Here is a 23,045-nt window from a genome sequence, read left to right as displayed (position 1 = left end):
AAAAATAAATAAATTTGTTAGAAAAATTTGGGGGATTGAGATATGCGAAAGAAGAGATAAGTTATGTTGTGTGCATAGGCATGAGTTGCTATAGCCTGTTGAGACTAATATCGTGCGTCGAAGTCAAAATCAGGTATTTTGGAAATGAATGGAGAGTTAGGGATTTTTGCTCTAAAGCTTATAAGAATGGAGAAAAGAAATAATCTCAATTGAGATAGTGTTGTCGGACCCGTGTTAAATTGCGGAAATATAGAATCACCCACAAGTATGTGTGCAAGAATATACTCAGTAATTTAAAGTCCTCAGAAAGATTCTTAGCACGTTCGAGGACGAACGTTTGTTTAAGAAGTGGAGAAGTAACGACCCGACTTATCGTTTTAAGAATTTATGCCCCGTTCATTGACTTAAGGTCTCGAGCAGCTTCGCAATATGTATTATGACCTGCGGGTGTGGTCGAGTTTGATTTACTAAATATTCGGAATTTAATTAAACGAACAATCCTTAATTTGAAGCTTAAATGGAAATAGTTGACCAGAGAGTTAACTTTTGAAAATAAATGACTCCGGAATAGAATTTTGATGATGTCAATAGCTCCTTATGGTGATTTTGGACTTAGGAACATGTCAGAAAAATTCTTTGGAGGTCTGTAGTGGAATTAAGCTTGAAATGCCGAAAGTTAATTTTTTGGGAAGTTTGACCGAGGGATTGACCTTTTGATATCGAGGTCGGAATTCAATTCTGGAAATTTGAATAGGTCCGTTATGTCATTTATGACTTGTGTGCAAAATTTAAAGTCATTCCGAATTGATTTGATGTGTTTCAGCACAAGAAAAAGAATTGAAAATTCAAAGTTCATAGATTTTGATTTGAGGTGAGATTCATCGTTTTGATGTTATCTGATTTGATTTAAGAATTTGACTAAGTTCGTATGATATTTTAGGACTTGATGTTATATTTGGTTGGGGGCCTTGGGTGAGTTTGGATGCCTAACGGATCGAATTTGGATTTGGAGGAGGAGTTGAAGTAGCTGGGCATCTGGTATGATCGCACCTGCGCGAAAATGGCCGCAGGTGCGAGCTCGCGGATGCGAGAAATGAGTCGCGGAAGCGGAAAATTCATGGGCTGGCCAGGCACCGTGGGTGCGATAAATTGTCCGCAGATGCGAAGGCCGCGGGTGCGAAAACTTTTCCGCGGATGCGAAGGCTGCGGATGCAAACGCCGCGGGTGCGAAAAATTCACCGCGGATGCAAAAGCTGCGGGTGTGAAACATTTACCGCAGGTGCGAAGAAATCACCACGGATGCAAAAACCCCTGGGCAATACAAAAACAGAGGGTTCCGAGCTTTTGCCATTTTTGGGCATTTCAAACTCGGATTGGACGATTTTTGAGCAAGGTTTTTACGGGAAAACTTGAGGTAAGTCCCTTGTTATCATTTCTATTCCATAATATTAAATTATCATCGAATAATCCGATTAGATTACATATTTTTGAGGTATAGATCGGGGGTTTGAACTTAGGAATTTGAAAACTAAAAATTAAGATTTGGAGGTCGAGTTATTATTGGAATTCGATAAAATTGGTATGGTCACTCATATCGGAATGGGTGTTCAGATTTTATGAAAATTTTGTCGGGTTCCGAGAGGCGAGCCCCGCATTGACTTTTGTTGACTTTTTGGAATAAAATTTTAAGTCGACGCATTATTATCCGGAATTGTTTTTGATGAATTTTAATGAAGTTATACAATTAATTTGGATAGATTGGGGCTGTCCGGAGGTCAATTCAAGCAAGAAGGTTATTTTGAAATATCGGCCTAACTTCAAAAAGCTAAGTGTCTTGCTTAACCTCGAGTGAGGGAATTACCCCTTAGGCATTGAGTCTTATGTGCTATTTATGAAATGTGAAAAGCCGTGTACGCGAGGTGACGAGTACGTACTCGAGATTATACGTGCAAAAAATTCATTGAATTAAAGTCTTAGGCATTTTTGTGTAGTAAATTGAGAAATTGTGGAAAATTATTAAATCATCTGTTTGCCATGTCTAAATCCTTATTATTGAATTTGTTTTTATATGATAATTTGATGTGATTGTTACTTGAAATATTTATGAAATTTTGTGAGTATTGTTGGTTTAATATTTCTTGGAAATTAATTCCAATGTGAATTTTCCTCTGCAAATAATTAATTAAATGAGCTTAAGAAGAAGTGTTTAAATAATTATTGAAAATTTGAATTTAATGAAGACTTTGCTTTATGTTGAGTAATTTCTATCTCCATTGATTATTTTTGGGTGTTATATACATTGTGTGGAGCCTTGGACTATTTGTTGTGAAATTAATTGATTTTGTCATATCTTTAAAATTTGGTTGTGGTCATTGGGCAAATTGTGATATGAATTGATTTTATTATGTTGCTGTGATAATTTCCCGTGTAAATTGTTGTGTTGTGTGAGTTGTTATTTTGGGGAGATAAGGGTGGCATTTTACCGTTGATATTATGTGGTTATAAGGGTGGCATTTCACTGTTGTGTTTGTTGGAATATTGTCTGGGCGGAGCGATAAAGGTGGCTATAGGAGCGATAAGGGTGGCAATAGGAACGATAAGGATGGCTATTGGTATTGTCTGTGCGGAGCGATAAGGGTGGCAATAGGAGCGATAAGGGTGGCTATTTTCAGGGACGATATGTGATGATATGGGGTTGTGGTGTTGACAATTTTTATGTGATGTTGTGATTTTCTTATGTTTATTTTTATACCTTGTGCAACTTATCTTGTTGTTAGTAAATTGATAATAATATGATTTATGTTGAAATTGGGAGCCTGTGGCTATTGCCAGGCGGTTTATAAAATGAAATGTGGGCACGAGGTGCCGTGAATTGTGATATGAAATGGGGATATTGGCACGTGAATTATCCGTGCAGTTGTGATATAAAATATCGGCACGAGGTGTTGTGATGAAATGATAATGATATGTGGCACGTGAATTGTCCGTACAGTTGCGATATGAAACGAGGACACGATGTGCCAGACGGATATGATGATTTAATTATGGGCACGAGGTGCCGTTGAAATATGAAAATGGGCTGAGACCCGTATTTACGAAAAATATGACAATGGGCTGAGACCCGTATTTTGATGATTTTAAAATTAGGTGTCACATGGTGACTTTTTAATTGAAAGAATTATATTCAAAATATTTATTTGGAAGGATTATTACTTAGAAAGAATTATATAAAAGAATTGTATTTTGAAAGATATTTATTTGAGAAAATTGTATTTGAAAAGATTTATTGAAAGAATTATATTTGAAAAATAATTATTTGAGAAAATTATATTTAAAATAGAGTTATCTGGAAGAATTATATGAAAGACATTTATTTGAAGGGCTTAATTTAATTGGGTGTAATTGTGTTTATTAATTGTTGAGTGATATTAATGATATTCTTGTTGTCTGTTGTGCATATCACTGGTTGTTTTATCCTGCCTTTATGATTATTTGTTTCCTATTATTTTGTATATTATATTGCACAGGTTATTAGACTAGTGAGTGTCTTGACTGTACTTCGTCTCTACTCTATTGAGGTTAGTCTTGATACTTACTGGGCACCGCTGTGGTGTGCTCACTCTACACTTCTACACATTTTTGTGCAGAGCCAGGTATTGAAGATAACAGACTTGAGCAGAGTTAAAGCGGGATTGTAAGGATTCAAGGTAGAGCTGCTTGGTTGTCGTAGTCCCTTAGAGTCTTTTCATTTCATTGTACTGTTAATTTGTAATCAAACAGTATTGTATATTCGGTCATCGTGATCATTCTATGTCTTCAGTTAGAGTTCGTGACTCACTACTACCAGTCTTGCGAGGTTGTATATTGTAATTATTTTCGCTGTTAGTTTTGATTATTTATTTAATTCAAAAAGAAAATGGCTTCAAAAAATAATGCAATGGAAATCAGCTTACCTAGTCTTTGAGACTAGGTGCCATTACGACTCTTATGATGGGATTTTGGGTCGTGACATCAACCTCACTAGAACTCCTCAAACGACGTCGAGGACTACGAAACTAACCAAAAGCCACCTAAACTAATAAATATATGCTCAAAAGTTCATAATTTAGTTATTAAACTAATTTCCCAATCCAATCCGGAAAGTCCATAAAAATCACCCACGTGCCCATGTGCTCGGATTCTGAAAATATTAGAAAATAAATGTTACTCATTACCTCACGAACTCAAATATATAATTTATTCTCAATTCCATAATAAATTTCGTGGTCAAATTCTATTTTTACCAAACCCTAGCTTTCCAACCAAATCCCATAATTTTCACTAATTTTCATATTAAATTCTACCCATGATCCATGTAATTAACTCAAAAATGGGTAGAATTCACTTACCTTATGATGCTTGATGAAAATCCTCTCAAAAGAGCTCTCAAAACCGGCTACTCAAGTGAAAATGAACGAAAATGTGCCAAATCGCGTATTAAAAATCAAATCTGCCCAGGCCCCTTCTTCTTCGCGATCGCGATGCTTTATCCGGGATCGCGAAAGCCATCTCTTCCTAGCTGCCCAGTTACTCATCGTGTTCACGTTCGCGTCCTCTTGGTCATGTTCGCGATGCTCAGCTGCCCCAACCCTTCGCGTTCGCGTTCAACCACTCGCATTAGCGAAGGCCTCCTGCCTCACAGATATCCCCTCTCCCAGCCTACTTCACGTTCGCGATCAAGCCTGTGCGTTCGCGAAGGGGGACCATGCCTTCTCCGCATTTGCGAAGAGTAAAATTGGTGCCCCTTCAACAGCCTTCTTCGCGATCGTGGGACAACCATCGTGATCACGAAGCACACCAGCATTTTCAGCCAAGTTCAAACATGCTCCGGGTGGTCAGAAACACACCCGAGTCCCCCGGGACCCTCTCCAAATACATCAACCCAGCATAAACACACTACGGACTTACTCGAAGCCTCAGAATACATAAAACAACACTGGAATGAATCGCACCTCAAAACCTCATTAATCAACTTCTAAGATTCAAACCCATTTCAACCAACTCCGAATGTATCGAAACATACTTAGACAACTCGAAATGATGCCAAATTTTATGCACAAGTCATAAATCACTATATAAATCTATTCTCAGGCTCGGAATTCAAACGGACCTCGATTACACCAAAGTCTACTTCAAACTAAATTTAAAGAACTTGAAAACCTTCAATGCGCCAACTTTCAACATTAAGCGCTGAAACGCTCCCGGATCACCCGAAATCCGATCCGAACACACGCCTAAGTCCAAAATCATCATACGAACCTATTGGAGCCATCAAATCCCTATTGCGAGGTAGTTTACTCAAAATGTTGACTCAAGTCAAACTTGGCCATCTTAGGCCACTATTAAAGAACTAAGTGTTTCGATTTCAACCCGAATCCTTTCAAACCCGAACCAACAATCCCCGCAAGTTATAAAACAATAAAATCACATATAAAAAGTCTTAATTAGTGGATTGGAGATCTAAAAAGTAAAATGACAGCTCGGGTCGTTACTCAGATGAGGTAAGAAGAGAGACAGAATGCAATACGGAGAGAGTAGATGCCGTGAGATACATTATAGGTATGACATGTTCTTGATGCTTCTCAAGAATTCATTTTTGTATTACTGTTTGGCATGTACTATTTCCTATTTACTAGAGTTCTTTACTATGCTTAGGATAGTAAACAACCTCTATATAATGAAAATCTTCTCAAATAAACTCAATGTGTTATAGTCCTATCTAAAATTTTATTAGAGAACTCAGAGGTATGCACGTCAACAACATATGGATTTTTTCTTTTATGCAGGTAGTTTTTCTTGGAGTTTTGATCATTGGGGTTTCTACCAATACTCTGTTTAGCCATTGGTTATATCATCTCTGAGATTCTGCTACTTTATTGTTAATTTGCTTCTTTTCTTTACAACTCACAAGTATAAACCTAGGAGCTTTACTATATTATTTTTTGCTCTAATAACTTTTCTTTGTTTAATGTAGGTATTGGACATAAAAGGAGTAAAGTAGGAAAATATTCCTGCTAAGAGTTAAGGGTGGCAAGTGAGCCGGTCCAGGTTTGGGACCGCGGGCTAAATGGGTCAGGGCCGGTCCTATAATTTGGGCCCGCCAGGCCCGAGACCGTTTAGCCCGTCAGGGACCGGACCGGTTCCTTAGTGGGCCAAACGGTCCCAACGGCTATCTTTTAAAAAAAATAATTTTTTTTTAAAATTATAGTCGTTGGGCTGTCAAAAAATAGTCATTTAACCCTCCAATTCTGTTTTAACCCCAAACTTTTTATAATTATACTTTTTCCCTATTTTTCCCAAACTAAATGTAATATATATATATATATATATATATATATATATATATATATATATCGATATAAGATATATATATATATATAAGCTATATTCGATAAGCTATATATACATCTTATATACTATATATAAGATGTATATATAATATAGTATAGAATATAGAATATATCATAGTATAGTATATATACTAAATATAAAATATACAAGCTATATATATATATATATATCGATATAAAATGTATATATAAGCTATATAGTATATATATAGTATAGTATAATATATATACTAATTGTATAATATATAAGCTATACTCGATAAAGTATATATACATCTTATATACTATAAATAAGATGTATATATAGTATAGTATAATATATAAGCGCTCTCTCTCTCTCTCTCTCTCTATATATATATATATATACACACACACTAAGTGTATAGTATATAAGCTATATAAGATGTACGTATAGTATACTATATATATAAGTTATATTCTATATAAGATGTATATATAGTATAGTATAGTGTGTGTGTGTATATATATATATATATATATAAGCTATATTCGTAATTAAATATTGAATATTAAAATTTAGGATGTTAAATAAAATTGAAGTCACAATGCTATAATAAAATTTATAAAGCATTGTCTTAGATATTTTTTTTAACATCCTTTTGTCTCTAATTTAATTTTGTTTTTAAAAAAAAATCCGTAGGGCACACTTACCCCACTTAGCCCATTTAGCCCGCGTTTCGGAACCGTTTAGCCCGGAACCAAACGGTCCCGGTCACGGGTCGGTCCCTACAAAAAGACACTTAACCCGGAACCGTTTAGCCCGTTTAATTTGGGACCGACCCACTTGGCCCATTTAGGCCCGGAACCAGCCCACTTGCCACCCCTAATGGGTAGTAATGACAAGGATCCAACCAGCCAAGAAGGAGATTTTCCTGTGATAAAAGACCTTAATAATATCCACAATACTAATAGCATAAGCAGTTCCACCACCAAATCCAGCACCAGCATTAGCAAATATAGAAATCAAAACATGTTCTTTCATACTAAAAGGACCTGCATTAAGCGAAAATTCCCTCGAACCAAATCCAGGCAAATGAAACTTCCTCGTCGGTAGAACTTTTGCCATTAGTCTACCTAATGGTAACGACGCAACTTGTGCAGTAATCATAGAAATAATAAGTGGATTTTGCCTGTAAGTAGGAGTACTAATATAGATATAATCATCATGTAGGCGAAAATAACTTTACAAGAGACCTTTTATACTATAATAAATAAACATGCAACGTAATAGCTATATTGAAAATCAACTCCTACTAAAGAGGGACAACCATTACAGGCAGTAACATAAAAATATGTTTCGGCACTTATTCTCATACTACATACACAGAAGTAAAGCATTTCACGTAGAGATTTGATGGATTATAGATGCAATTTGACTAAAAGCTTGTAAGATTCACGCTAGGTTGAGTTTTTTGCTAAAATTAAACAATATCAGTATTCTACAACAGCCATTAGTTTATTTGTCTAACTGTGAGCGAAAAATTTAGAGAAAGCAAATCAGTATCAGAAACAGATCGATTTAATACCTGATACAATACTAATAAATTAATATACAATTATCATATATTTGTGATACAAACTATGAAATTCGTCACAGACTCATAACTGCTCGTAACAATATACAATGGATATACTAATACAATTCCTTCAACAATTATGATACATATACAATTATAATACAATCGCGATACATTTCTGAAAAATTGTGATACAATTATGATCTTCATCTTCTTCAAGTTGCAATCACAACTCTCCACTAAAAATCTAATATAATCGTATTATAATTGTATTAGTATTGTATCAAATATTATTTTGGGTATTGATGTATCATATACAATCACATACAATAAATATTTTAGAAAAAAAAAAGAAAACAAGATTAAAAACTTACTCACAGCTTGATTCTAGAGCAATATTTCAAATTCCGTCTGCATTGTATCAATAAGAAATAGAGATTATGGGCAATTAGTAAGAAATAGAGAAATTGGAAACCTTTGGAAAAGGAAAATAATCACAAATTTGGGGAGGTGGGTATAAAAATAAAAGAGAGATTTTGGGTGATTATTAAGAAAGAGAGAAAATATTTTTGACATACTTTGGAAAAGAAACAGAATCTTAAATGTGGGGTGGGGGGAGGGGTGTCGTGTAACTGACATGCTAAAGTTAAGGGATCTTGAATTTGTTTTTCTTTTTTATGATTTTGTATATAACTTGTAAATATAAATATAAAGTAATTAATAAAGAACCTAAATAAAGGTGGTAAATAGGTTTCTATTACAGTATAACTAGGTAAAAATCCCTAATAAAAAGATAGCTTTATTCAAGTTGCGCCCGGGCAAACCTCTCCACTACTATATTAAGAAGAGTATTTTTCAGAAACCACTATTGCTTAGTGGCTATTAGCTTCCTATGGCTACAATATACATAATTACTTCTTATAGCTACTATTTAGTTGTTACGCGAATGTATTCGCTCTATTCGCGCTACTATATTCATGAATACAGTAACGAAATTCGCCTAAAAAATAGGGGAGTCCAGCTATTTAATAACGGAAAGAGGATCAATTAGCGTGTATCACTCCTAATTTAACTCAACAAAATCAGCTCTACATAAATTTCGCTGCTACTGTATTGTATTCCATGTATTCGCGCGACTGTATTTATAACTACAATGAGATAATCCGCTTAAAAAAAGTGATTACGGGTGTTTAATAACGAAAAGCGCAATATTGAATTGTATTCAATTTCACTATGTTGAATTCAATTGTATTCAAACAACAAAAAATCAAGAAATAGGATGTATACCGCTCTATTCAATTCGATTGTATACATTGTATTCAATTCACAGATATTCATTATTCACTATTATACATTGTATTCAATTAACCGTACTCAATTCAACTGTATTCAAACAATAAAAAAATCACAAAATACAGTGATATTTGGCTGTATTCAAAAAATATAGACCTTCGGAATATATAAATACAAAAATAAAAAAATAATGTATTTATACAAAAATATAATGTATTTGAGTGTATTTGTATCATTGTATGTGACTAAATAGCAAAAAAGAGAAGAAAGTTTGCTGAGACCTATTTACATCTAACTGGATCATCTTGTCTTTTGAGTACTCGAGAAAAATGACAGAATATTGAAAGATTGCTCTGGTCTATAGTGCACTATTTTGAGCGTAGATACCAAAGTCCAAAAACGTACCGTAAATCAGGTTGCGCGAGGATGATTACCATGAATTAAACAGCAAAAAATAAGGAAAAGAAAAATAGCCATGGCTGTTCAAGTTGCTCAATCATAGAAACTTAATTAGATATTTATAAGAAATTAATATAGATTGTTGACTACAAGTAATGAGTGATAATTTGATACTTAATAGTCGCAAGTAGTTTATTCGGTAAATGACAAGAATAGCCCTTTGTGTCTGGTCTTTGATCTAAAATAATTATTTGAACATACAGATTCAATCCTTTATGTTTACCATAATTGAGAATCTCTCTCGGATATATTTAAAACACAATGATAGTTATATTTCAAGCAGTCGGCTTATGAGAAGCATGTGTGTGAGTCATTTAAGCTAAAGAAATTATCAGTGCTAAGGTTTGAAGCACACGCCTGATCTGCTGTTAGGCAAGCGCTTGACCAATGGACTAGAAATCCCTATTAGCTAAGTGGTGTCAATTTATATTATCCATACAACTAATTCATATTATTTATATGTATATTAGTAAAATTTTCGGCTGTAACGGCGCCAAATGAGACCTCATCAACTAACATGCGGATATGTGGATGACTAGATCAGATGTGGATTGCTAGCACTTGCCGTCTAGCCCAAGCCTTGATCACTAATACAATGAGGAAAACTTTCATACAAATGTCTGGGCAATTTAGAATTAGAGCGAACATCTACTAACTCCCAGCTCTTATCACTAAATACAATGAGGAATTGATGAGAAATTCAAAAGCCAATACACTACATCAGTGTTATTCCCGCCAATATTGCTGTATTTGTAAATAATAATTCTGCAAAATATAAGTTAGCGTAATGAAATAATAATTAATTCGAGCCCACTGAATTCACAGTATTTTCTTAAGGAATTTAATCCCCTCCTAGTACCCAAGGTAATAGATTATTTCCTCCCAGGATAGAACGAATCACACACTGATGTAGCGGTACTTCAAACCCCAGTGTTTCAGCGAACACAAAGTTCGGTAGCAAATCACACTTACAATTGCTTTGTTTGAAGTTAAAACAATGCAGAACGAAGGAGTAGAAACTCAGAAAATCGTATGGAAATGCTGAGAGGAAGCAGTGCAATGTATAGCCAAATATGTTGAGCGATTTTCAGTTTGTTTCTTGTGCGCTGTGTGTTGAGTGTCTTTCTTCAACATCTGCTGCACATATATATAGCAGCCAGTGTTGAAGAAGACCAAACGTCCACCCTCCATGGTGGAGCAAGCATTAGCTTGTTTGTGGAGCAAGCACATTCATGGTGGGAAGAGCATTAGGCGGCTGCCAAATGGTCAATACACGGATTGAAAAATATCCGTTATAAATGTGAATAATCTTACGTTAATATTTACTATTAACAAATAAATTTGGTCCAAAAAATTAATCAATCAATCGATCATTTGACCAAATCCAAATCCAAATCCAAATCCAAATCCGAAGCCGAAGCCGTAGCCGTAGCCGAAGCCGAGCCGAGCGAGCGACGACGACGACGGCGCGAGGCTTATTTTCTTCTTAACTCTTTAAGAGCTACAAGAAGAGCAATTATATATATACCCACCAAAAATCTCTTCCTCTTCTAATATGGGACAATGTCTCATTGTCAAGAGAGGGAAACTTAAAATTTTACTCAAAAATTTTATTTTCCCTCCATTTCCTATTCACCCTCATTTTAAGACTATTTCATTTTAAAAAAATAAAAAACTCAACAATCCCCCACATGAATGGGGAATGGCTATATCACGGAAGTATGTATGAAAAAACTGTGTGATTTGCAAGCAAGGATTAATCGCATCTGGATAAGTAGGTTTCCCTTTGAACTTTCCGTAGTAAACTTATGTCGGATATACTCGGTCAATCGGTAGATTTGATATCTTTGAACCGTCGATCTTTGGTGTATACCTAGACAACCATAAGTCACACAATCAACCCTTAACCGTCTTTGGTTCTCATTGTTGTGTTTGTTTCAGCCATGAACACCGCCTGGTTTCATAAGTGCGTAGAGAACTGGCCTTACAAAGTTCTCCTTGAAGCGGCTAACACTTTACACTTACATAGGTGATTCCTAAACGTGTCATCCTGTAGATGCACTATTTGATATACCCCGTATCAAATTTAGAAATCATTAAAAAGCCTTAATGCTTTATCCTTGGTACTGAACATTGTCTCATCACGAGAACAGACTAAAATTTTATTTGACAATGTTGAACCGTCATTAATGACTTTGTTTGATCTCCTTGAACCTAGATCTTGGGATCTCCAGTCTTCTAGGTAGAGTTACCGCCACAATGACTTGTTCTCGGCCATAGCCCCATTCCCCTTGATGATTTCTCAACTACCTCTCTAGTTAGGCCTTTTGTAAGTGGATCCGACACATTATCACTTGACTTTACATAGTCAATCGTGATAATTCCTCTAGAGAGTAATTGCCTAACGGTTTTATGTCTTCGTCGTATATGACGAGATTTACCGTTATACATAACGCTCCCAGCCCTTCCAATTGCCGCTTGACTATCACAATGTATGCATATTGGTGCCAACGGTTTGGGCCAAAATGGAATGTCTTCCAAGAAATTCCGGAGCCATTCAGCTTCTTCACCGGCTTTATCTAAGGCTATGAATTCAGCCTCCATTGTAGAGCGGGCAATACATGTTTGTTTGGACGACTTCCAAGATACCGCTCCTCCACCAATAGTGAATACATATCCACTTGTGGACTTAGAATCAGTTGAACCGGTGATCCAATTTGCATCACAGTATCCCTCAATCACCGCAGGGAAATTACTGTAGTGCAATTCAAAGTTTTGGGTATGTTCTAAATATCCCAAAACTCGTTTCATTGCCATCCAATGAGATTGGCCTGGATTGCTCGTATATCGACTCAGTTTACTTATAGCACAAGCTATATCTGGTCGTGTACAATTCATGATATACATTAAGCATCCCAACACACGAGCATAATCCAATTGTGATATGCTTTGGCCTTTATTCTTTGCTAATGCAAGATTCACGTCAATTGGAGTCTTTGCAACTTTAAAGCCCAAGTGCTTGAATTTTTCAAGTACTGTCTTAATATAATGAGATTGTGACAATGCCAGACCTTGAGGAGTCTTATGGATCTTAATTCCCAGAATTAAATCAGCAACTCCCAAGTCTTTCATATCAAACTTGCTATTGAGCATATGCTTAGTAGCATTTATGTTGGCAATGTCATTACTCATTATCAGCATATCATCCACATATAGGCAAACAATGACAATGTGATTTGGAATATTTTTAATGTACACACATTTATCACATTCATTTATCTTCAACCGAACATTTGACAACATTGTTTGGTCAAATTTCGCATGCCATTGTTTGGGTGCTTGTTTTAGTCCGTAAAGAGACTTAACAAGTCTACATACCTTCTTTTCTTTACCTGGAACCACAAACCCTTCAGGTTGTTCCATGTAAATTTCTTCCTCCAACTCTCCATTTAAGAAGGCCGTCTTAACATCCATTTGATGAATTTCAAGACCATACACTGCAGCTAATGCTACTAACATCCGTATGGACGTAATTCTTGTAACTGGAGAGTATGTATCAAAGTAGTCTAGACCTTCTCGTTGTCTATACCCTTTGACTACGAGCCTTGCCTTGAATTTATCAATAGTGCCATCATCTTTGATTTTTCTCTTAAAAATCCATTTAGAACCCAAAGGTTTATTTTCAGGAGGAAGATCAACCAATTCCCATGTATGGTTGTTCAATATGGATTCTATTTCACTATTGACTGCTCTTTCCAAAACAATAATTCCGAAGAAGTCATAGCTTCTTTAAATGTTTGAGGCTCATTCTCCAATAAGAAAGTCACAAAATCTGGTCCAAATGAAGTAGACGTTCTTTGACGTTTACTACGTCTTGGATTCTCCTGATTACATGTACTTTCTTTTGTTTCTTCCCGAGGTCGTTTAGATCCTTCACCAAACGACTCACATTCCTTTTTATACGGATATATATTTTCAAAAAACTCAGCATTATCTGATTCTATAACCGTATTATTATGAATGTCGGAATTTTCTGATTTATGAACCAGAAATCGATATGCTTTACTATTTGTCGCATATCCTATGAAAACACAATCAACGGTTTTCGGTCCTATCTTTACCCTTTTGGGTTTAGGAACTTGCACTTTTGCCAAACACCCCCACACTTTAAAATAATTCAAGTTGGGCTTCCTTCCTTTCCATTTTTCATATGGAAGGGATTGTGTTTTGCTATTGGGCACTCGATTTAATATTCGATTAGCCGTAAGAATGGCTTCCCCCACAAGTTCTGTGGCAAACCAGAACTTATCAACAACGCATTCATCATCTCCTTTAATGTGCGATTCTTTCTTTCCGCAATCCCATTAGATTGGGGCGTGTAAGGGGCTGTTGTTTGATGAATAATTCCATATTCTAAACATATTTCTTCAAAAGGAGATTCATATTCACCACCCCTATCACTTCTTATCATTTTTACTTTCTTGTTAAGTTGCGTTTCAACTTCATTTTTGTATTGTCTGAATGCGTCTATTGCTTCATCTTTACTATTCAGTAAGTAAACATAGCAATATCGAGTACTATCATCAATAAAAGTTATGAAATACTTCTTTCCACCGCGAGATGGTATTGACTTCATGTCACAAATATCTGTGTGAATTAAGTCTAAAGGATTTGAATTCCTTTCAACTAACTTATAAGGATGTTTAACATACTTAGATTCCACACATGTTTGACATTTTGATTTTTTGCATTCAAACTTGGGCAGTACTTCCAAGTTAATCATTTTCCGCAAGGTTTTATAATTGACATGACCCAAACGTACATGCCATAAATCATTTGACTCAAGTAAGTAAGAAGAAGCTGAAATATTATTATTATTTTCCACAACCATTACATTTAGATTGAAAAGGCCCTCGGTGAGGTAACCTTTTCCTACAAATATTTCATTCTTACTAATTACAACCTTGTTGGACACAAAAACGCACTTAAAACTGTGCTTAACAAGAAGTCCAGTAGAGACTAAATTCTTTCTCATTTCGGGAACATGAAGGACATTGTTCAAAGTCATGACCTTGCCAGAAGTCATTTTCAGAAATATCTTCCCATATCCTTCAACTTTTGCTGTTGAAGCATTTTCCATATAAACTGTCTCTCAGGGTTCAGCAAGAGCATAGGTAGCAAAAGCCTCTCTAACTGCACAAACATGGCGAGTGGCTCCTGAATCAAACCACCACAGTTTAGGATTTCCCACCAAGTTACATTCAGAAAGCATGGCACACAAGTTATCAACATCATCATGGTTTATTACCATGTTTGCTTGACCCCTTTTCTTGTCTTTCTTCGGAGCACGACACTCCGTAGATTTGTGTCCGGTTTTCCCACAGTTGTAGCAGTTTCCACTGAACCGCTTCTTGCTTGGGTTGTATTTCGGACCAGAAGCTTTCTTCCTCTTTTTGTTAGTTTCAACAATATTTGCTCCCATTATTGTTGAATTTCCACGGTCTCTCCTTTCAGCAGCTTTATTGTCCTCTTCGATTCTCAACCGAACAATGAGATCTTCAAAGGACATTTCCTTTCGTTTGTGTTTCAAATAATTTTTGAAGTCCTTCCACAACGGAGGCAACTTCTCAATCATTGTTGCTACTTGGAATTCTTCGTTGATGACAAGACCTTCAGCAAGTAGATCATGAATAATCACTTGCAATTCCTGGACTTGGGTAATAACAGATTTGCTATCTACCATTTTATAGTCCAAAAATTTTGCGACAACGAATTTCTTCATCCCGGCATCTTCAGTTTTATATTTCTTTTCAAGCGCATTCCACAATTCTTTTGACGTCTCCATGCTACTGTATACATTATACAGATTATCATCCAGTCCGCTAAGAATATAATTCTTGCATAAAAAATCAGAATGCTTCCACGCTTCAATCACGAGAAAGCGTTCATTCTCTGGAGTTTTATCCGGCAGATCAGGAATATCTTCCTTGATGAACTTCTGTAGACATAACGTAGTTAAGTAGAAGAACATCTTCTGCTGCCAGCGCTTGAAATCAATCCCGAAAATTTTTTCGGGTTTTTCTGCCGGTGCCAATGCCGGTGTTCGGCTTGTTGATGCGTTGGCAGTCACCATCGGAATAGCTTGGTTTTCGCTTTCAGTCATCATTTTTTCTGTAAAAGAATGACACAAACAAACGTTTAATATACGTTTTCAAACTGGAGTAAAAATCACGTAGATTTTAATCTCCAACAAAACGCCACGAAGGCTTTACTCTCTAAAACGGGAGTACACAAAACCATAAAGGTTTTAGTTTGCAGAATAATAAGAATAACACAAATACAGAAATAAATATTAAATTTCTTAAGATTGTTATTCCCGCCAATATTGCTGTATTTGTAAATAATAATTCTGCAAAATATAAGTTAGCGTAATGAAACAATAATTAATTCGAGCCCACTGAATTCACAGTGTTTCCTTAAGGAATTTAATCCCCTCCTAGTACCCAATGTAATAGATTATTTCCTCCCAGGATAGAACGAATCACACACTGGTGTAGCGGTACTTCAAACCCCAGTGTTTCAGCGAACACAAAGTTCGGTAGCAAATCACACTTAAAATTGCTTTGTTTGAAGTTAAAACAATGCAGAACGAAGGAGTAGAAACTCAGAAAATCGTATGGAAATGCTGAGAGGAAGCAGTGCAATGTATAGCCAAATATGTTGAGCGATTTTCAGTTTGTTTCTTGTGCGTTGTGTGTTGAGTGTCTTTCTTCAACATTTGCTGCACATATATATAGCAGCCAGTGTTGAAGAAGACCAAACGTCCACCCTCCATGGTGGAGCAAGCATTAGCTTGTTTATGGAGCAAGCACATTCATGTTTGTGGAGCAAGCACATTCATGGTGGAAAGAGCATTAGGCGGCTGCCAAATGGTCAATACACGGATTGAAAAATATCCGTTACAAATGCGGATAATCTTACGTTAATATTTACTATTAACAAATAAATTTGGTCCAAAAAATTAATCAATCAATCATTTGACCAAATCCGTAGCCGAATTCGTAGCCGAGCGAGCGACGACGACGGCGCGAGGCTTGTTTTCTTCTTAACTCTTTAAGAGCTACAAGAAGAGCAATTATATATATACCCACCAAAAATCTCTTCCTCTTCCAATATGGGACAATGTCTCATTGTCAAGAGAGGGAAACTTAAAATTTTACTCAAAAATTTCATTTTCCCTCCATTTCCCATTCACCCTCATTTTAAGACTATTTCATCTTTAAAAAATAAAAAACTCAACAATCAGAACATTCGATATATGAAAGAAAGACACGCAAAAAGGAATTACAAACGCAGAAAATCTTCATCAATCATCATATTAACCTTCTGTTCAGGATCACCGAGGGATATTTGTATTATATAGTAAAGAAGAACTATCCGAACTATATTGTCCAGAAAAAATGCTGCTATTTGTGTAGGAGTTGGGATATTGTCCAGAGAAGTTGTCGAAACCTCCGTTAGAGTCAATTGGAATTGCATAAAGATCTGATAATTCATCTTCATTCTTTTCATGCCCATGTCCATTAGCCCAAGGACCGGTGAACTTTCTTAAACTCTCAAGTTCCATTGCCACTTCCTTCATAGTTGGCCTGTCTTCTCCATGCAAGTGAAGGCAACTCTTAACAAGCTCAGCAATTTTCTGAAGTTGCTCAAGATTTCCTTCTTTTACTACTTTGCGATCAAGAATTTGAAATAAGCTATTCTTGTTCATGGACAAAACAAAATACTCTGCCAAATTTTTGTCCTGGTTACTTTTATCCCTCGAAATAGGTAATATCCCTGTCAAAAGTTCTGCAAGAACTACTCCGAAACTATAAACGTCATTTTTCTCTGTCAATTGACCTGTGCGAAAATATTCAGGATCTAAGTACCCTAATGTTCCTTGAACCAATGTAGCAACATGTGTTTGGTCAAGAGGTACTAATCTTGAAGCTCCAAAATCTGCCACTTTTGCTATGTAAACATCGTCCAATAATATGTTAGTAGATTTGACATCTCTATGAATTACTGGCATCGATGCAGATGAATGAAGGTAAGCAAGTGAACTTGCTGTCTCTGCAGCTATTCGTAGTCGATTTTGCAAAGACATACATGGCTCTCCATTTGAATTGTGGATATGCTCATAAAGAGTTCCATGAGAAACGTATTCATAAACTAGTAAAGGCACTTCAGCTTCCAAACAGCAGCCAAAGTGTCTCACTACATTTCTGTGGTTGACTTGAGTAAGAATAAGTACCTCATTGACGAACTGTTCAATTTGATCCTCGTCCACAAACTTAGATTTTTTAATTGCAACTATGCGATTATCAGGTAAAATACCTTTATAGACAATTCCATTTCCACCACGGCCAAGAATTCTATCATTGGCATAGTTGTTCGTCGCCTTCTTCAAATCCTCAGCTGTAAAAATTTTGGCTGCTTCCATACAACCCTTTTTAGAGGAGATTTGTTGTTTCAAGAGTAAACCACCATTTTGTTGGAAGAACTTCTCCCGAAGTTTAATGAGTTTTCGTCTCTTGATACTGAAATAGAGCAAAATTGTCCCAACCAGTAGGGATATAAAGCCAACTCCCATACCTGTGTTTATAACAACAAAACTTGAGCCCCTCCTTATTTGTATTAGAAAGAGCTGGATTTTAAAGAGATCGAGGGGCTTCATAATCAGGAGGGGAGCCTGAAGGAACCTTGGCGTAACTGGTAAAGTTGTTGTCATGTGACTAGGAGGTCACGGATTCGAGTCGTGGAAACAGCCTCTTGCAGAAATGCAAGGTAAGACTGCGTACGATAAACCCTTGTGATCTGGCCCTTTCCCCGAACCCCGCCCATAGTGGGAGTTTAGTGCACCGGACTATCCTTGTAAGGGGCTTCACAATCAGAGAGATATGATGTGAATTCTTTATACTTCATTAAAATATACTCATTTACCACTTCTGTGTTTTTATAAACAGTAAGTAAACAGGGCCTCTGTTTATTGTACTAACAGAAAAGAGTGCTATTCTTATGGCTCATATTGACAACTTGTAATTTGTAAACATACTACTTATAGAGTTATAAGCTGTACTTTCACGTATTCTTTCTTAAAGTTGATGCAAATCTGTAGTGATTTCACTAGATAAGCGCTTACTTTTATGTAATTCCACTCAAGTATGTTTATAATGGATAATTATGCAATCCTTGCTATCCTACTCAACTTTCTAGCTGGCTATAGAAGATTATATCAGACTTATCATACATGATATATGGTGCAAAGTTAGCCCATTCCACATATATGATACATGGTGCATGTATCACAAACGAAATACTCCCTCCGGTCACTTTGGCACGTTTTGACTTTTCACTCACGGAATAATAAATGAAGTGCATAATTTACCATGTTACCCATATTAATTGATGTAGATTTTATTGGATTTGAGAAAATGATTTGAAATGGTAATAAATACTGTGTGTAAAACAAGAAAAAATTTGTTGTCTTCTTTTGATATGCGTAAAGTGTCAAATAAAAGTGAACATCTATTTTTAGTATACATATCAACTGAAAGTGACCGGAGGGAGTACTATTCTAATTCCGAAAACTCAAGTTGGTTTTATATGAAAACCGAAAAACTTGTGACGCAGAAACAAGTTCAATTTATGAGAAACTTACCAACAGAAAACTTGATCCATGGGAACTCAGAGTTTGAGTTTAGTGCAATACAGCCATGACCATTCTTTTTACCATCACCGGTGTATCCTTCACGACAGGAACAATTGTAACTCCCCAGCGTGTTTATGCAATTTTGTTCACACGAATTGGCATTTGAATCCGCACATTCATCAATATCTGACATGCAAAACAGAGAAATATTTCATATTAATCTATGGCGCTTTGTCTTTTTCTGCGAAATAAATTCTCAAGTAAAATCCTAATGTAATTCACACTTTTCTTATACTGTTTGTCCTAACCCATTGCCATATTATCCTAGTAGCAAAATAAAGAAATCAAGTTACCTTGGCAGCCGGGACTGATGTATGGATTGCCTTCATATCCCGAGTTACAACTGCACCTATAACCACCAAGACTTGTGTTGGAATTAACACACTGGCTATTCTCCAGGCAAGCATAATCAGTACGGTTCTGTGCTTTAACACAAGTAAGACTTCCAATGGCCCAATCTAGCACGATCGGGACATTATTCAAAATCCTTTGTGTAAACTTAACATCATCATCAGTAAGATCCTCAACGCCCCTAAATTGGAAGCGACTCGCCTCACCAAGAAACGCATAGCCACATCGATTGAAAGACCAAACTTGTGTGTGGTTAGCCATGCTTAGGATTGTTGCATTAAAGTATTTCAATCCCTTTGGTATTTCTATTTGACCGCAACCAGTTCCCATACATCTTCCTTCAAAAACAATATCGCTGGAACTATTACAGAGAGAGATACAGCCATTGGCATAGTTGAGCCCTATCATTACAGCAGCTTCATCACAACCAACAACGAAGAATTTGTTAAGGGCTGAGAAACTGTAAGGAATTGTTCCTAAAGTCATCCAAATTGTTGCGGAAGCCAAATGTATATAGTGTGAATGAGTCACAACTACTATACCCAAATAGATGACAACCACTAAATAATAAACAAGACAATAAGACAACAATAAAAGAACACCAGAATTTATGAGGTTCGGCCAATTTTGCCTACTTCCTCGGACACAATCAATATTTTATTCCACTCCAAAATTACAAGTGAAATAATACTAAATAGAGAAGATACAAATGCCTTAAGAAGATAAAAAAGTCAAATGAGAGGTGTACCTAAATCCTAAACATTAGGCCTTCTTTTATAGAGTGAAATTTCCATTCAAAATTGTCATCAATCCATGCAAGATCATGGGAGTAGTAGTCCTTCGCGTGAGTAACACCTCCGAGCTACAGTACTTGATATGCGCATTTCAGCGTCGGATATTTCGTAGACATTAATGTTCCCTATGAGGGGTTTTGGAGAACCAGTTGAAGTGTTGCAGTCGATCTCAAATCCGGGGTCCAAGCCACAACCAGATCCTAAGCCAATCCCAAATGGGTATGGAACTGTAAGGTTTCCACATTGTTTTGGGCATCCTGGCCGTTTCGTGATATTAGCACCTTTGGTTATGGTGGTACTTGGAGTGGTGGTGTTAGAGGTGGTATCGGCGGTATCGGCGGTGGCTAATGTCAAGATTAGCACATAGATACAAAAAGAAAAATGCAGAGCAACTTGCCTATGCTTCATGGTTTTAGAGGATATGTTACAGAATGTTTTAGTAAAGCTTTCCATATATAGAACTAAGTAGACAGACTTTCGTAAAAAATAAGAAGTAGAAAGACTTAAATAATTACTAATCAACTGCTAATAGTTACAACCTTCATCCTGACACATTTTTCGGCCAAAATGAATAACATCTAATAATTTAATTTTAAACTTTTTAATCTTTTCAATAAGTGAAATGATTTATAACCATAAAAATATTTATAATTTATTTTAGACCACAAATTTCAAAAAAAAAATTCCTTGAAACTTGATGCCGGGTTAAATACATTTACATAAATTGGTACAATGGGAGTAGTACTTGTTTTTTTTTTAAAAAAAAAAAAAATTTTGCCAAAGTACTAGAGAGACGGGCCTAGATTAAAATTTCTACACATTGACAGTACTACTGCAGCTGCTACTACTACTACTAATAATAATAGGAGTAGTAACTTTGACAATGTCAAAGTCAACGAAGACTCATTTCATTCTATCTGCAACGCAGAAACAAACAATTAAGACATTCCTTATCGGAGAGGACTATTCCTCTCACCTTGATTCTTCCGTTCCCCATAGCTTTAGATCTCGTCTGTATCTGATTATATATTAAGACGTTATTTCTAAATTTAATTGATTAAGATCGTTATTTTACCTTTCCAATGTTCTAATATATCTTTATTTCAATTTAAAACTATGGATATAATAGCATTTTTAGTCCCCATTTATTGCTGAATTCTGATTTTAGTTGTTATGGTATTTGCGTAAGTATATTTAACATTTAGTTAAAGGATAATACATAAGTTGCACCCTAAACTTGTCCCCAAAAGTTAGTTTCCAATTCAATCTTTACGGATGTTCCTTTTCTGTCATATACTTGTCCGAAATGAATTTAATACCTCCCTGAAAGATGACATGGCAAAGAAAAAAAATCTTATTAAATGCGAGTGAAGAGCCAAAGAAATATTACAAACTCATTAAATTGTACATGTGTCAAGTATTTATTGAACATTATGTCCTTACACTCAATTAAACGTGGCCCTCTTTTCTTTTACTTTTCTTTTTCCTTTTCTTTCTCCAGCTTTTCCTCTCTCCTTTTATTTTTCCATTAGCAAAACCTCCATTGCTGCCTATCCCCCTTCCTTTTCCCTGCAGAAAATTAAGATGGAAAATTAACCAGATGTTGTAAAAATCATCAACCGTATTCTCACCTTTGACTATTGAAAATCCATAAAAATGCATTAACATGGAAAAACTCAATCAAACTATAAAATCCCACCAAATGTTAGCCGAAAAATTTCTTCCGGTGTCGCTGAGCTTCCATTTTCTCCGGTCAACCTCCAACCATAGAAATATCTCTCTTCTCAACCCCTTTTCTGTTGGTATTATGATTGTAGGCTATAATCTCATATTTTAGTCGCTTATCATACTATAATTTACTGCACTTTAATTGAGTTGGGGCTTTAATCGCTAGTGTTTTGCACTAATTGTGTATTTTATACCTTGTAGGAGTGATTTCGATCTATGTAGATGTTATGGAATGAATTCAAGCTAGTCGGGAGTTTTGAAGTCTGAGTAAAAGTCCAAGGATTAAGTCGGGATCATGTTCGGGGATCAACGAATGATAGTGGAATGAAACGAAAAATCGAGCAGGCATATTGCGCAGTGTCCAGGAAAATACACATAACGTTTCGCTCGGAACTCCATTTGAGCTCCACAATATATCGTTGGAAAGTTATTTAAAAGGGTTACAACTTTCATATTTTATATTTTCCCAAATTACTAACAAACGCCACCCACATGCGCGGCCGCATACTGGGCGCGCATTGGGAGCACATATGAGGCAGAACATGGTGAAAAGTGAGTGGCCAAGTGCGCGAGCACACTTCCAGGTGTGCGGTCGCGCGCGTTCAACTCCGAAAAAGTGTTCTATTTCGCGTAGGAGAAGGTGTATTTATTTGGGCCCGACCCTACTTGGTATATATACATGAAAAAATAGTATTTTGAGGACTTTTGACATAATTTAGACCTAAGAAAGTCAAAGAGA

The 23,045-nt window shown here is 36.0% G+C and overlaps 1 protein-coding gene across 3 annotated transcripts; it reads right to left on the bottom strand.

Moving 5' to 3' along the window:
- Positions 1 to 17,020: 17,020 nt before the first annotated feature.
- Positions 17,021 to 21,109, bottom strand: LOC104101205 (wall-associated receptor kinase 2-like). Of its 3 annotated transcripts, none has more exons than XM_033657398.2 (4): positions 20,533 to 21,106; positions 19,727 to 20,185; positions 19,383 to 19,559; positions 17,021 to 18,316 (listed from the first exon to the last, which is right to left on the bottom strand). In XM_033657398.2, the coding sequence occupies exons 2-4, from the start codon at positions 20,112 to 20,114 to the stop codon at positions 17,076 to 17,078; spliced, it is 1,806 nt and encodes a 601-aa protein (XP_033513289.1). In that variant the 5' UTR covers positions 20,115 to 20,185; positions 20,533 to 21,106; the 3' UTR covers positions 17,021 to 17,075. The 3 variants fall into 3 exon arrangements, with proteins under 3 accessions (XP_033513289.1, XP_009606942.1, XP_009606941.1); XM_009608647.4 differs by having other exon boundaries at positions 19,727 to 20,200; positions 20,533 to 21,105; XM_009608646.4 differs by having other exon boundaries at positions 19,727 to 21,109.
- Between the last annotated feature and the right edge of the window lie 1,936 nt (positions 21,110 to 23,045).

This window comes from Nicotiana tomentosiformis, chromosome 7 (genome assembly GCF_000390325.3).
Source record: "Nicotiana tomentosiformis chromosome 7, ASM39032v3, whole genome shotgun sequence".
In the NCBI taxonomy this organism is placed as follows: domain Eukaryota; kingdom Viridiplantae; phylum Streptophyta; class Magnoliopsida; order Solanales; family Solanaceae; genus Nicotiana; species Nicotiana tomentosiformis.
This window is presented reverse-complemented; position numbering and strand designations above follow the sequence as displayed.